Raw genomic sequence first — 12,500 nt, forward strand, 5'->3', positions numbered from 1 at the left:
CACTTGTTCCTCTGCATGATTTATGATTCATTCTGGATAAATTTGCTGAGATCAGTTTTGTCGATTGCTCATGTTTTTGGGGTTGTGTTTCTCTGTGTCTCTGTAGAAGCCGGGTAAAGATCCAGGTGCTCCAGACTGCAAGTATGGAGAAACGGTGTACTGCCATACCTCACCTTTCCTGGGCTCACTCCACCCCGGACAGCTCCTGCAGGTAAAACACACACACCTACACTTGAATTCTTAATGGCTCTTTTAATCACTGTGTTTTTAAGTAATTTTATAGTTTTGGGTTCTGATTTGTACTTTTCCTCAAATGTTTTAATATTTCCTTTCATTTTTATCGTTCCAGTTTCGGTTAATTAAAGCTGCTAGAAAACAAAGAATATATATATATTTGCTGTTGTGTTATTAAAATGTGTTATTTCTGTGCTTATTTGTTAGGCCTTCGAGAATAACCTGTTCCGAACTCCGATCTACCTGCACAAGATGCCGGAGACAGATTTCCTGATCATCCGCACCAGGCAGGGCTACTTTATTCGGGAGGTCTTAGACATATTTGTGGTTGGGCAGGAGTGCCCGCTGTACGAGGTGCCAGGACCCAACTCCAAACGCGCCAACACACACATCCGAGACTTCCTACAGGTAACACACACACACACACACTTACTGAGTCACTCACTCAACACATTTTCCAGATATGTAATGGTCCTATGATGAGAGTGATGAACAGTAATGAAGTTGTGACTGGAGTTATCTAGTTTTGCATTCTGGTTTTTTACAAAAAACATTTATTTCACGAATGTATTTCTCCTCAAAAATAAGCTTTACTACATAAACGATTCACAAAATATCATTTCACTGCACAAAAATGTCTTTACATTACAAAACACTATATACTACAGAGACGACATCAAATGTTGAGACTGAGAAATGTCATTGTTTTGTGAAAAATATTTGCCCATTTTTGAGTTGCCAACACCACGTTCCAGGGACGTTTACCGCTGTATGTGTGTTTTTTAGCATTACACAATTTTGCCAGTCTTTTGTTGCCCCGTCCCAGCTTTTTTGGAACGAGTTGTTGGCATCAAATTTAAAATGGGCAAATATTTTTCAATAAACAAAACATTTCCTCAGGTTCAACATCTGATATGGTGTCTTTGTACTGTTTTAAATGGTATATGGGGTTTAAATGATGTGCACATATCAGTGTTGCACTGGAATCTTTATCATTTAATGTGCTGAAGTTTTTTGTGTCCGTCTGTAGGTGTTTATATACAGACTGTTCTGGAAGAGTAAGGATCGACCGAGACGTATCCGGATGGAGGATATAAAGAAAGCTTTTCCGTCTCACTCGGAGAGCAGCATCCGCAAGCGCCTCAAACTCTGCGCAGACTTTAAACGCACAGGTAAACACACAGATGTATGCACTCGTGTGTACACACACACACTTGTCCCTGCGTTGCTTGATTTCTATTCTATTTCCCATTTTTATTTTTCAAAAAAAAAGTGAGACATTTGTCGTGAGGACCAGCATAATGTCATGTACTGCTATATACTCTTCCATTTATGGGAAGTGTGATCCACACAGTAGAATAGCAGGACAAGTGCTTTAACATACACGTCTGTGTTTTCTGTGTGTAATGTTGTGTAATATATTGCTTTGTGTTATATTTACATGTATATATTTATATGTATTTTGCTATAACTACCAATATAACTAATGATTTAAACAGGACAGGAAGGCCAGGAGAAACTGTGTGTGTGTGTGTGTGTGTGTGTGTGTGTGTGTGTGTGTGTGTGTGTGTGTGTGTGTGTGTTAGACAGGGCAGATCAGAGAAACAGGAAGCACTACTATTATAGCTGGTACAGGGAAGGCACAGGAAGTTCAGGTGACTCTTACTGTTGATTCTCAGGCTGGCCGGCCTGAATCATCGGCGTTCTCCAGTATTGATTCATTATGTTGGTGTTCGTTTTCCTTGTTTTGTATTCCAAGGCTTTGCGATTAATATTGTGACTGAAATTTAAATTATGATTATTATCTAAAATCAGTCCAGTTTGTTTGTTTTTGGCAGAGGAGTTCAGAATATCCATATTTTCTGGCTTGAGCCTTACGCACAAAACTGCCAGTAAGCTGTGGTTGTGATGTCACAACACATGAAGGTTTGGCTGCCTCTGATTGGTCTTACTCATCTACAGGCAGTTTTCAAGCTCTGTGTCACTAGGTTAATTTCCACTCTTCAAACTTTGGACAATGTAGGGTTTAATTGTAAAAAACTTTCTTAAATTGTGATTTCAGTTTAAAAACAATAAATCTTTCAGTCCCAGTAAGCTTAGACCCCACCACAGCGAGCGAGCATCCAAATGCGTCACAAAGCCTTCAGGGCGTCTTTACTGGAATCATCATAGGTGTGCGCCAGTTCGAAACATAAACGGCTGCGGACTTTTAACCACCAGCACTCTGGCAGCTTCTCTCCAAATCGTCGTAGAGATCCTCGGCTCTCACGGGTCGAGTTTCTCCTCATCCATTTTAAGGTGCAAAGGCAGAGCAACGCACCTGTTTTTTGTTTTGTTGTCTCTCGCTGGTGTGTTGTTGGGATGCAGTGTTAAAGACTTATTTAACGCTGTTATAAACAAAAATGTGTTTTAATTAAAGCTGGAGGAAATAGAAGATTACTGAACAGTAGACGTAACATAGAAACAGACAGGAGTTTAATGTATTCACTTGGTGTTTATTAGTAATTAGAAGCATTACCTTTAAATATTGATTTAATTTTTGGAACTTTCCTCTCTCTCTCTTTCTCTCTCTCACTCACTCTGTCTCTCTCTCGCTCTTGCTCTCTCACTCTCTAACTCTCTCGCTCTCACTCTCTAACTCTCTCGCTCGCGCTCTCTCGCGCTCTCTCGCTCTCTCTCGCTCTCTCTCGCGCTCTCTCGCTCTCTCTCGCGCTCTCTCGCTCTCTCTCGCTCTCTCTCGCTCTCTCTCACTCTCTCTCTCTCGCTCTCTAACTCTCTAACTCTCTAACTCTCTGGCTCTCTATCTCGCTCTCTCTCACTCTCTCTCTTGCTCTCTCGCTCTCTCTCTCTGTTAGGTATGGACTCTAACTGGTGGGTCTTAAAGCCTGATTTCAGGTTGCCCACAGAGGAGGAGATCCGAGCTGTAGTTTCTCCTGAGCAGTGCTGCGCTTATTACAGCATGTTGGTGGCAGAACAGCGACTGAAGGTACACGGTTACATACATACAGACGTGGAAAGTTAGAGGAACTTTATTCCTATTAACAAAATTGTAATGCGAAAAATTGTGAAATATGCAGAATTGATGTTTTGATTTTTTTTTTTATGATTTAGTTCATATCCACAGTGTGCTCAGAAGAGTGTGCTGTTACGTAACCGATGATTGTAATGGTAAAATATCATCATGTCTTCCACCAACACACACTCTCTCTCGCTCTCTGCTATTGTGTGTGTGTGTGTGTGTGTGTGTGTGTGTGTGTGTGTGTGTGTGTGTGTGTGTGTGCCCGTGCCCGTGGTCCTGTGTTACAGGATGCTGGTTATGGTGAGAAGTCTTTCTTCGCTCCAGAGGAAGAAAATGAGGAGGAGTTCCAGATGAAGATTGATGATGAGGTCCGTGCATGATCCTGTCACAACACCACCGTTGCTGAAGACAGTAATCTAGCAATGTCAAATTACAGTGTACTGACAGTACGTAATTACAGTAATGAAACAGAGTACTGAATACTGGGGCTGTCCCATATACCATTTTCTGAATCCACCGTCCGTGTTGAAAGCGCGTCCACGGCTTCATTCATTCTCTGTAGAATCCAAATCTCCAGGCTCGCTGCTTTCCTCGCAGACTGCTGCAGTGCGGCTTCGCTCTGTCTACCAGGCCTGCTAGCCTCTCTTAGCGGTGGGCTATAGGGGTAACAGCACAGTGTATGTACGGGTTAACCATTGCTACACGGAGGGGGTCTAGCTCAAAATACAAAGGGCAACATCATGGCCCTAGTGAGAATCCAGTACGGGGGGCTCTGTTTGCAGCCATACTAGGAACGCATGCTGTCTAGCAGCGCATTGGCGTGACGTTCACTGCTGTGAGTAAGTGGGAAGTCAGGCGCCCGAGCTGAGATGGTTTATATTTCCACATTTAGGTGATTAAAAAGTAGAAATATTGTGAAGGATGTTGTCACAAAGTGTATTCGCTGTGCTGTCAGCCGTTTAGTTTATTAAAGAGAAGAGATGTTTATATTGGGCTGTTTTAGGTTCATTCAAATCAGGACTTTTATGTTGAAGATCCTGAATGTGGTTGGAATGGTTGGTTTTCCAGAGTAGAGCAGAGGGCTGTGTTTTTATTTGTTAGCGCTGGAGAGGCTGTGTTTCCTCTCGCTGTTTTCAGCAAATGAAAAATAAAGCTTTATTTATAGACTCTAACCTCGAACCCCAAACAGTACAGTAGTTTGCAGTTTGCCTTTCCTGATTAGTCTACAATTGGCAAAAAAAAAATTCCCAAAATTAAAAAGCAAATGCCTGCCCAACGAACAAATAGCTGAATAGTCGAATATTCGGGTCCAACTTTACTGAATACTAAAATGAGTACTGAATTAATAGCAATGAATTATGATTTTGTGTAGGTTGATTCATGCTGCCTTTATGTATGAAAATAAATACTTTATTCGTCGCTTGCATGGACGACATGGATTTTAAGCAGTACATCCACTAGAGGGCAGTCCAGAGTCAGACGTTTCTAACCGCAACAAACATAGTGACGTAGACAGCGGTGGACCATGAGGCCATTAAATACTTGACAACGTGGCCGGAGGCTTATTTTCACTTGCGTTACCTTAAATGACTCTTGTGTGTTATTTGCACTGTTAGCTACTCCGCTGCCACCACAGTGGAATTACATTAATCTGACAGAGTGCTGAATTTTAGTACTCAAAGTGGTGTTATATTATTGTCACATTGTCCTGAATTACAGTAATCTCAGAGCAGTGAATTATAAGTGTAATAATCTAACAGGGTACTAGCACTGCAGTAAATAACAGTACTATCACAAGGGCACTGGATTACAGTACTCCACTTACTGGATTATTATAAATACACTGATCTAAAGAAGAAATGAATCGTAGTAATCCTTCAGTACTAAATCAGTGTAATTTAACGCACTGAATCACACATTTCCATATTTTTTCTGATGTGCTTTTGTGTGTTTGTGTAGGTGCGTACGGCTCCGTGGAACACCACTCGTGCTTTTATCGCCGCGATGAAGGGGAAATGCCTGCTGGAGGTCACGGGGGTCGCGGACCCCACCGGCTGCGGAGAGGGCTTCAGTTACGTTAAAGTGCCAAACAAACCCACTCAGCAGAAGGTACACACTCAAACCTGTTCTCATGCACATATACCTCTATAGATCCTACATAGAGCCCCCAAATACTTACCATAAATTACATATAGATTCTCTGAAGATCCCTAAAGATTACCTATGGATCAGCCAAAGATTTAGATTCCCTATAGTTCACACACATCCTGCATACAACCAGCACACGTCATTCATAGATCCCTTATAGATGTTCACAAACCCGCATACGTACATGTTATAAGAGCCCCAGGGATCCTGCATAGATCCCTCGTAGTTGTCTCATAGATAGGTCCACAGTAGATCTCTGCAGGTCTCCTCATATTCGAGTGGATCCCCATAGATCACCCACAGCTTTGGATTAGGAATGCTTCATATTTTTAAAGCAGCAAACTTGACTGGTTATATGCCATAGATATTAAGGTGTTATTACTCATGGGCATGAAGAATGTTCTTGCTTGCAGTTGAATGTGTTTGAATTATACAGAATATACAATTTAAACATAATTAAAACAGCACTATTTTATTTATCTATTTATTTATGTAGTTAGTTAAAAACTAATAGAAATAGCCTGACCAAGTATGGAGAAACAAGAACACACTAAACTATGGTGACTGTGTACCACTGCAAATCACCCTGTAAAGCCTGAAATAATAATTTAAAAGACTTTCTTAGACCACGTCATACATCTTTACATATAAACATCACACACTCAAAAAGAAGGTCTGGCTCGATGTTTAGGTGCCAGTTGATCTCAATCATCATCTTACTGATAAAATTATGATAGTAGTAGATAATTCACTCACATCCTCAATGCGTCCTTCACTAACTCTAATTAAGCGAGTTAAATTTATACTTAAATTATTTTTAATTATTTTTCAGTGCACTTGCAAAAGTTAGATTCTCCTGCCTGTGGGTGTCCAAAGCACCACTGACGATAGATGTTTTTCTGCACGTCTGTGCAATTACATATTACTACCAGGGAGGTCTCCAAATCCCCAAATGCTAGTTTTGTTTCATATACATATTTAAATATAAAACAAATACCATGAAATGCATTCAGCTATAAAATAAATTAATGATTAGTTACTATATTTAAAGTATAAAATCTGAAAAGCCACATGGTTAACGCAATGCTGAAATTTCTCAGTTCGTTCTAGTAGGTAAGTAATGAAAGCTGTTTGTTTGTTTGTCAGGATGAACGTGAGCCTCAGCCTGTGAAGAAGACAGTAACAGGGACGGATGCCGATCTCAGACGCTTGTCACTCAAAAATGCCAAACAGCTCCTGCGCAAGTTTGGAGTTCCAGAAGAAGAGGTGATCAATCGGTGTACTGATCAATACTTACTCATTATGTGTTTCTCCTCCAGAAATTCCTCATGTGGACCTCTGAATAAGTGAAACATCACACTACAAGTAACGATTATTTTACATGCAGATACTAAAATCTTTGAACATTATAGAGCTTTTTAAATGAAACAGTAGAAGCCGTATCGCCCCCTACGCTTCCTGTAGTGTATTACAGTCTGTCAGAGCGACTGTGTGGATCATATGATCATTATAGAGCTTTTTAAATGAAACAGTAGAAGCCGTAACGCCCCCTACGCTTCCTGTAGTGTATTACAGTCTGTCAGAGCGACTGTGTGGATCATATGAACATTATAGAGCTTTTTAAATGAAACAGTAGAAGCCGTATCGCCCCCTACGCTTCCTGTAGTGTATTACAGTCTGTAAGAGCGACTGTGTGGATCATATGAACAATATAGAGCTTTTTAAATGAATCAGTAGAAGCCATATTGCCCCCTACGCTTCCTGTAGTGTATTACAGTCTGTCAGAGCGACTGTGTGGATCATATGAACATTATAGAGCTTTTTAAATGAAACAGTAGAAGCCGTATCGCCCCCTACGCTTCCTGTAGTGTATTACAGTCTGTCAGAGCGACTGTGTGGATCATATGAACATTATAGAGCTTTTTAAATGAAACAGTAGAAGCCGTATCGCCCCCTACGCTTCCTGTAGTGTATTGCAGTCTGTCAGAGCGACTGTGTGGATCATATGAACATTATAGAGCTTTTTAAATGAAACAGTAGAAGCCGTATCGCCCCCTACGCTTCCTGTAGTGTATTACAGTCTGTCAGAGCGACTGTGTGGATCATATGAACATTATAGAGCTTTTTAAATGAAACAGTAGAAGCCGTATCGCCCCCTACGCTTCCTGTAGTGTATTACAGTCTGTCAGAGCGACTGTGTGGATCATATGAACATTATAGAGCTTTTTAAATGAAACAGTAGAAGCCGTATCGCCCCCTACGCTTCCTGTAGTGTATTGCAGTCTGTCAGAGCGACTGTGTGGATCATATGAACATTATAGAGCTTTTTAAATGAAACAGTAGAAGCCGTATCGCCCCCTACGCTTCCTGTAGTGTATTACAGTCTGTCAGAGCGACTGTGTGGATCATATGAACATTATAGAGCTTTTTAAATGAAACAGTAGAAGCCGTATCGCCCCCTACGCTTCCTGTAGTGTATTACAGTCTGTCAGAGCGCCTGCTAGGGTAATATGAATATTATAGGACATTGTAGAGCTTTTTTTTCTCCTAAATAAACACTGATTCTGTAAGAATATATCCAGAGCAGCAGTAAATACATATCACTTGGAGGCAGTTTCCTCTATAAGACTTTAGTTAGATTAGTGAGTAAACCACTGTCTACTGTTTGATGCTGTTTCAGCATTACTCACGTTTATGTCTGTGTATGTAAATTTTGATGTTTGTGTTTGTTTAGATTAAGAAACTGTCTCGCTGGGAGGTGATAGATGTGGTGAGGACGATGTCCACTGAACAGGCTCGTTCAGGTGAAGGCCCGATGAGTAAATTCGCCCGCGGCTCACGATTCTCTGTCGCGGAACACCAGGAGAGATATAAGGAGGAGTGCCAGAGGATATTCGACCTGCAGAACAAGTGAGTTAGAGTTTGTGTGTGTTCAAAAAATCTATTATGATAATATAATAGTAGTTTTATTTATAGGCATCTCATAGCTCCCCTCTCGTAGATCTTCTTAGATCAGCCATAGGTCATCCTAACACCCACAGATCCATAGGGTCCCATCAGATTCCCTACAGATACCTTGATAGATACTATGAAGATACCTTCATAGATCACTGATAGATGTCCAAATGATTACCTGTAAATCAACCTAAGATTTGGCTAAAGAGCAGTCACAGATCCTTTCAGATTGCCCATAGACCCAGTATAAATCTATTATACATCACCCATAGATTTCCTGTAGATCATCCAGAGCCTTTATATATCACACTGATTCCTCACACCCCCAGAATCCCTTATAGATGCATCTAGATATAACCCATAGATTCCCCTGTAGATTTCTCACATATTCTCCACAGCCCACCCCGAACCAGATCCTCCGTAGATCTCATTGACCCCATTAGTCATCTGTAGATCTCCCTCATATTGAAACCCACTTATATTATATTGCCAAAAGTTTTCACTCCCCCATCCAAATCACTGAATTCAGATGTTCCAGTCACTTCCATGGCCACACGTGTATAAAGCCGAGCCCCTAGGCCTGCAGACTGCTTCTACAGACATTAGTGAAAGAATGGGTCGCTCTCAGGAGCTCAGTGAATTCCAGCGTGGTACCGTGATCGGACGCCACCTGTGCAGCAAGTCCAGTCGTGAAATTTCCTCACTACTAAATATTCCACAGTCCACTGTCAGTGGGATTATAACAAAGTGGAAGCGATTGGGAACGACAGCAGCTCGGCCACGAAGTGGTCGACCACGTAAAATGACAGAGCGGGGTCAGCGGATGCTGAGGGGCATAGTGCGCAGAGGTCACCGACTTTCTGCAGAGTCAATCACTACAGACCTCCAAACTTCATGTGGCCTTCAGATCAGCTCAAGAACAGCGTAGAGAGCTTCATGGAACGGGTTTCCATGGCCGAGCAGCTGCATCCAAGCCTTATATCACCAAGCGCAATGCAAAGCGTGGAGTGCAGTGGTGTAAAGCGCCGTCACTGGACTCAAGAGCAGTGGAGACGTGTTCTCTGGAGTGACCAATCACGCTTCTCCATCTAGAAATCCGATGGACGAGTCTGGGTTTGGTGGTTGCCAGGAGACGGTACTTGTCTGACTGCATTGTGCCGAGTGTAAAGTTTGGTGGAGGGGGGATCATGGTGTGGGGCTGTTTTTCAGGAGTTGGGCTCGGCCCCTTAGTTCCAGTGAAAGGAACTCTTAAAGCTTCAGCACCAAGAGATTTTGGACAATTTCATGCTCCCAACTTTGTGGGAACAGTTTGGGGACGGCCCCTTCCTGTTCCAACATGACTGAGCACCAGTGCACAAAGCAGGTCCATAAAGACGTGGATGAGCCAGTTTGGTGTTGAAGAACTTGACTGGCCTGCACAGAGTCCTGACCTCAACCCCATAGAACACCTTTGGGATGAATTAGAACGGAGACTGTGAGCCAGGCCTTCTCGTCCAACATCAGTGTCTGACCTCACAAATGTGCTTCTGGAAGAACAGTGAATTAATGGTAGCTCAGTAATTAATGATAATGCATTTAAGTTTATGAGAGCAACTAAAGTACTTTCTTTTCACTTTTTTGCATGCAACATTTTGTTTATAATATTTATAAACATTCTCTCTCTCTCTCTCTCTCTCTCTCTCTCTCTCTCTCTCTCTCCCTCTCTCTCTTTCTTTCTTTCTCTCTCTCCCTCACTCAGGGTGCTGGAGTCTACTGAGGTGTTATCGACAGACACAGACAGCAGTTCTGCTGAGGACAGTGATTTTGAGGAGATGGGGAAGAACATAGAGAACATGCTGCAAAACAAAAAGACGAGTTCCCAGCTGAGCCGGGAGAGAGAGGAGGAGGAGCGAAAGGAGCTTCAGCGCATGCTTCTGGGGGAGGATGGGTCAGACCGGGACAAGAGCCGCAAGGAGAGACGAAAAGCATTCTGTAAGACACACAGAGAGAGAGAGAGAGAGAAGAGCGTAGGAATGAGTCAGAAATCTCCAGTAGCCTCACAAATTATAACAATAGAAAACAAGGCATTATGTAGGTGCTGCGTGGATACCTTTTGCATCCACTGTAGACCTGCTCAATGTCTCCTAGACTCCCTGTACATCACTCATTGACCCCCTATACAATCGCTCTACCATAGACCTCTAGACATCTCATAGATCCACTATACATCACCCATAAATCCCTTACACATCGCCCGCTGATTCTATATACATCACCTGTTGCTTGCTATTCAGTTAGCAGAGCGCTGCTATAGAACAGCCGTTGGGGATGCCCAAAAACGCCAGGTGGAGCTTCATTTTTACACTGGCTGCCTTTCTCTTTAAATTCCAAGCCACATGTGATCCACATGTGATACTGTGGCTCTGTGTTCTCAATATGGCTTTAATTAAATGTATGAAGGACAAAATGCTACGTGGTTCACTGTGACGTACCGGGAAGTTGAGCAGTTTTTGAAATCATGGTGTGTCAGCGTGTGTCGACCTGCTGTCAGCACCGAGCTCCATTAAAAACAATGGTGTGCGACGGCCTTTATGCATCACCCACAGACCCAGTGTACATCACCTGTAGATCCATTATGCTTCACCCATAAATGCATCGAGTTTGGACCTATAGAAATGTATGCCCTTCTGTTAGTGTTGTAATAACTGCTTACTGTTTGCTACAGACAAAACTCAGGCTTCCAGACGGCTGCAGCTGTTTTTACATTTACAACCTTTAGCAGACGCTCTTTTAGCTACTCTAAAATACTTTAGCTATTTTTTTTAGCCAACTCTCTCTTTAAAATTCTTGGTTAGTTAAGATTGAGCTGGTTTAGCTTGATTTATTGCTCGTAATAATGAATTGTTTTGACTGTTTACCTTCACAAATGCCCCTCTGTGTGTTTGTACTGTAGCAAGCGCTCAGTCCACCAGCTCTCACAAAGACGACGATGCCTCCTCGGTTACGAGTCTGAACTCCTCAGCGACGGGGCGGAGGCTGAAGATCTACAGGACCTTTCGGGACGAGGATGGTAAAGAATACGTCCGGTGTGAAACGGTCCGTAAACCGACTGTCATTGACGCTTACTTGCGCATCCGCACCACCAAAGACGACGAGTTCATGTAAGTCTGCGTACAGGGGGTTTAATTCTGTCCTTTTCCGTGCAGATATGCCATTGTAGACTACTCTGTTTAGTACTTTGAATGAGTTGAGTGGTTTTTTATCACATTAACACAGTTTACATTCACGTGAGTTACTGAAGAACCCTTAAAGAAACCATCTTTATTTAAGAATATAGAAGTAAAAGTATGATTTGAAAAGTTCAGAGTACAAATCCATCAATATTTTACCTAAGAACACATGCTTGAGTAATTGTAACTAGTTAATACCCACCACTGGTCAAATCACACTAATTACGTTACCGGACCTCCTCTACTGAAACCAGTCCAGCTCCACTAGAGCTTTGGATGAACTGATTCTACGTTAGAGGAATTCCATCGATGACTAAAAACTAACATTTCTCTCGTGTGTGTGTGTGTGTGTGTGTGTGTGTGTGTGTGTGTGTGTGTGTGTGTGTGTGTGTGTGTGTGCACGTATGCAGTCGTAAGTTTGCTCTCTTTGATGAGCAGCACAGGGAGGAGATGAGGAAAGAGCGCCGGAGGATCCAGGAGCAGCTCCGCAGACTCAAACGCAACCAGGAGAAGGACAAGTTCCGCTGTCCGCCAGAAAAACGCCCCAAAAAGGCTAAAGAGAGACCCGATCTGAAGGTGCAGATCCATTGGATCAAAGGAGAAAACAGACACAACATACATGCACACAAAAACAGCCATTAATGCATTTCCATAGGAGCTCTTTCAGCCTAGAGCACGTTAGCCCCGCCCGTTCAGCCTAGAGCACGTTAGCCCCGCCCGTTCAGCCTAGAGCAGGTTAGCCCCGCCCGTTCAGCCTAGAGCAGGTTAGCCCCGCCCGTTCAGCCTAGAGCAGTTCAGCCTCGTTTCAAGAATTTTCCATATAAACATTAAAACATTATGACCTCAGTGTGAAAATCAGTTATAAGACAAACGTAAAATGTGAGCCCTTTAAAGATCTGACCTTTAAAAGTGGATTACTGACTAAGCAAGTTGTT

General features: G+C 42.5%; 1 protein-coding gene across 2 annotated transcripts in view; it reads left to right on the forward strand.

Moving 5' to 3' along the window:
• taf1 (TAF1 RNA polymerase II, TATA box binding protein (TBP)-associated factor) overlaps window positions 1–12,500 on the forward strand; it is a 49,778-nt gene that overhangs the window by 24,035 nt on the left and 13,243 nt on the right. For both annotated transcript variants that reach the window (XM_037533494.1, XM_037533495.1), the window contains exons 16-26: window positions 107–211; window positions 442–642; window positions 1,265–1,406; window positions 3,090–3,220; window positions 3,541–3,621; window positions 5,213–5,362; window positions 6,548–6,667; window positions 8,136–8,311; window positions 10,095–10,327; window positions 11,289–11,496; window positions 11,976–12,141. In XM_037533494.1, coding sequence (XP_037389391.1) covers window positions 107–211; window positions 442–642; window positions 1,265–1,406; window positions 3,090–3,220; window positions 3,541–3,621; window positions 5,213–5,362; window positions 6,548–6,667; window positions 8,136–8,311; window positions 10,095–10,327; window positions 11,289–11,496; window positions 11,976–12,141 — 1,713 coding nt within the window. The remainder of the gene's footprint in view (window positions 1–106; window positions 212–441; window positions 643–1,264; window positions 1,407–3,089; window positions 3,221–3,540; window positions 3,622–5,212; window positions 5,363–6,547; window positions 6,668–8,135; window positions 8,312–10,094; window positions 10,328–11,288; window positions 11,497–11,975; window positions 12,142–12,500) is intronic.

Source organism: Pygocentrus nattereri, chromosome 23 (genome assembly GCF_015220715.1).
Source record: "Pygocentrus nattereri isolate fPygNat1 chromosome 23, fPygNat1.pri, whole genome shotgun sequence".
Lineage (NCBI taxonomy): Eukaryota > Metazoa > Chordata > Actinopteri > Characiformes > Serrasalmidae > Pygocentrus > Pygocentrus nattereri.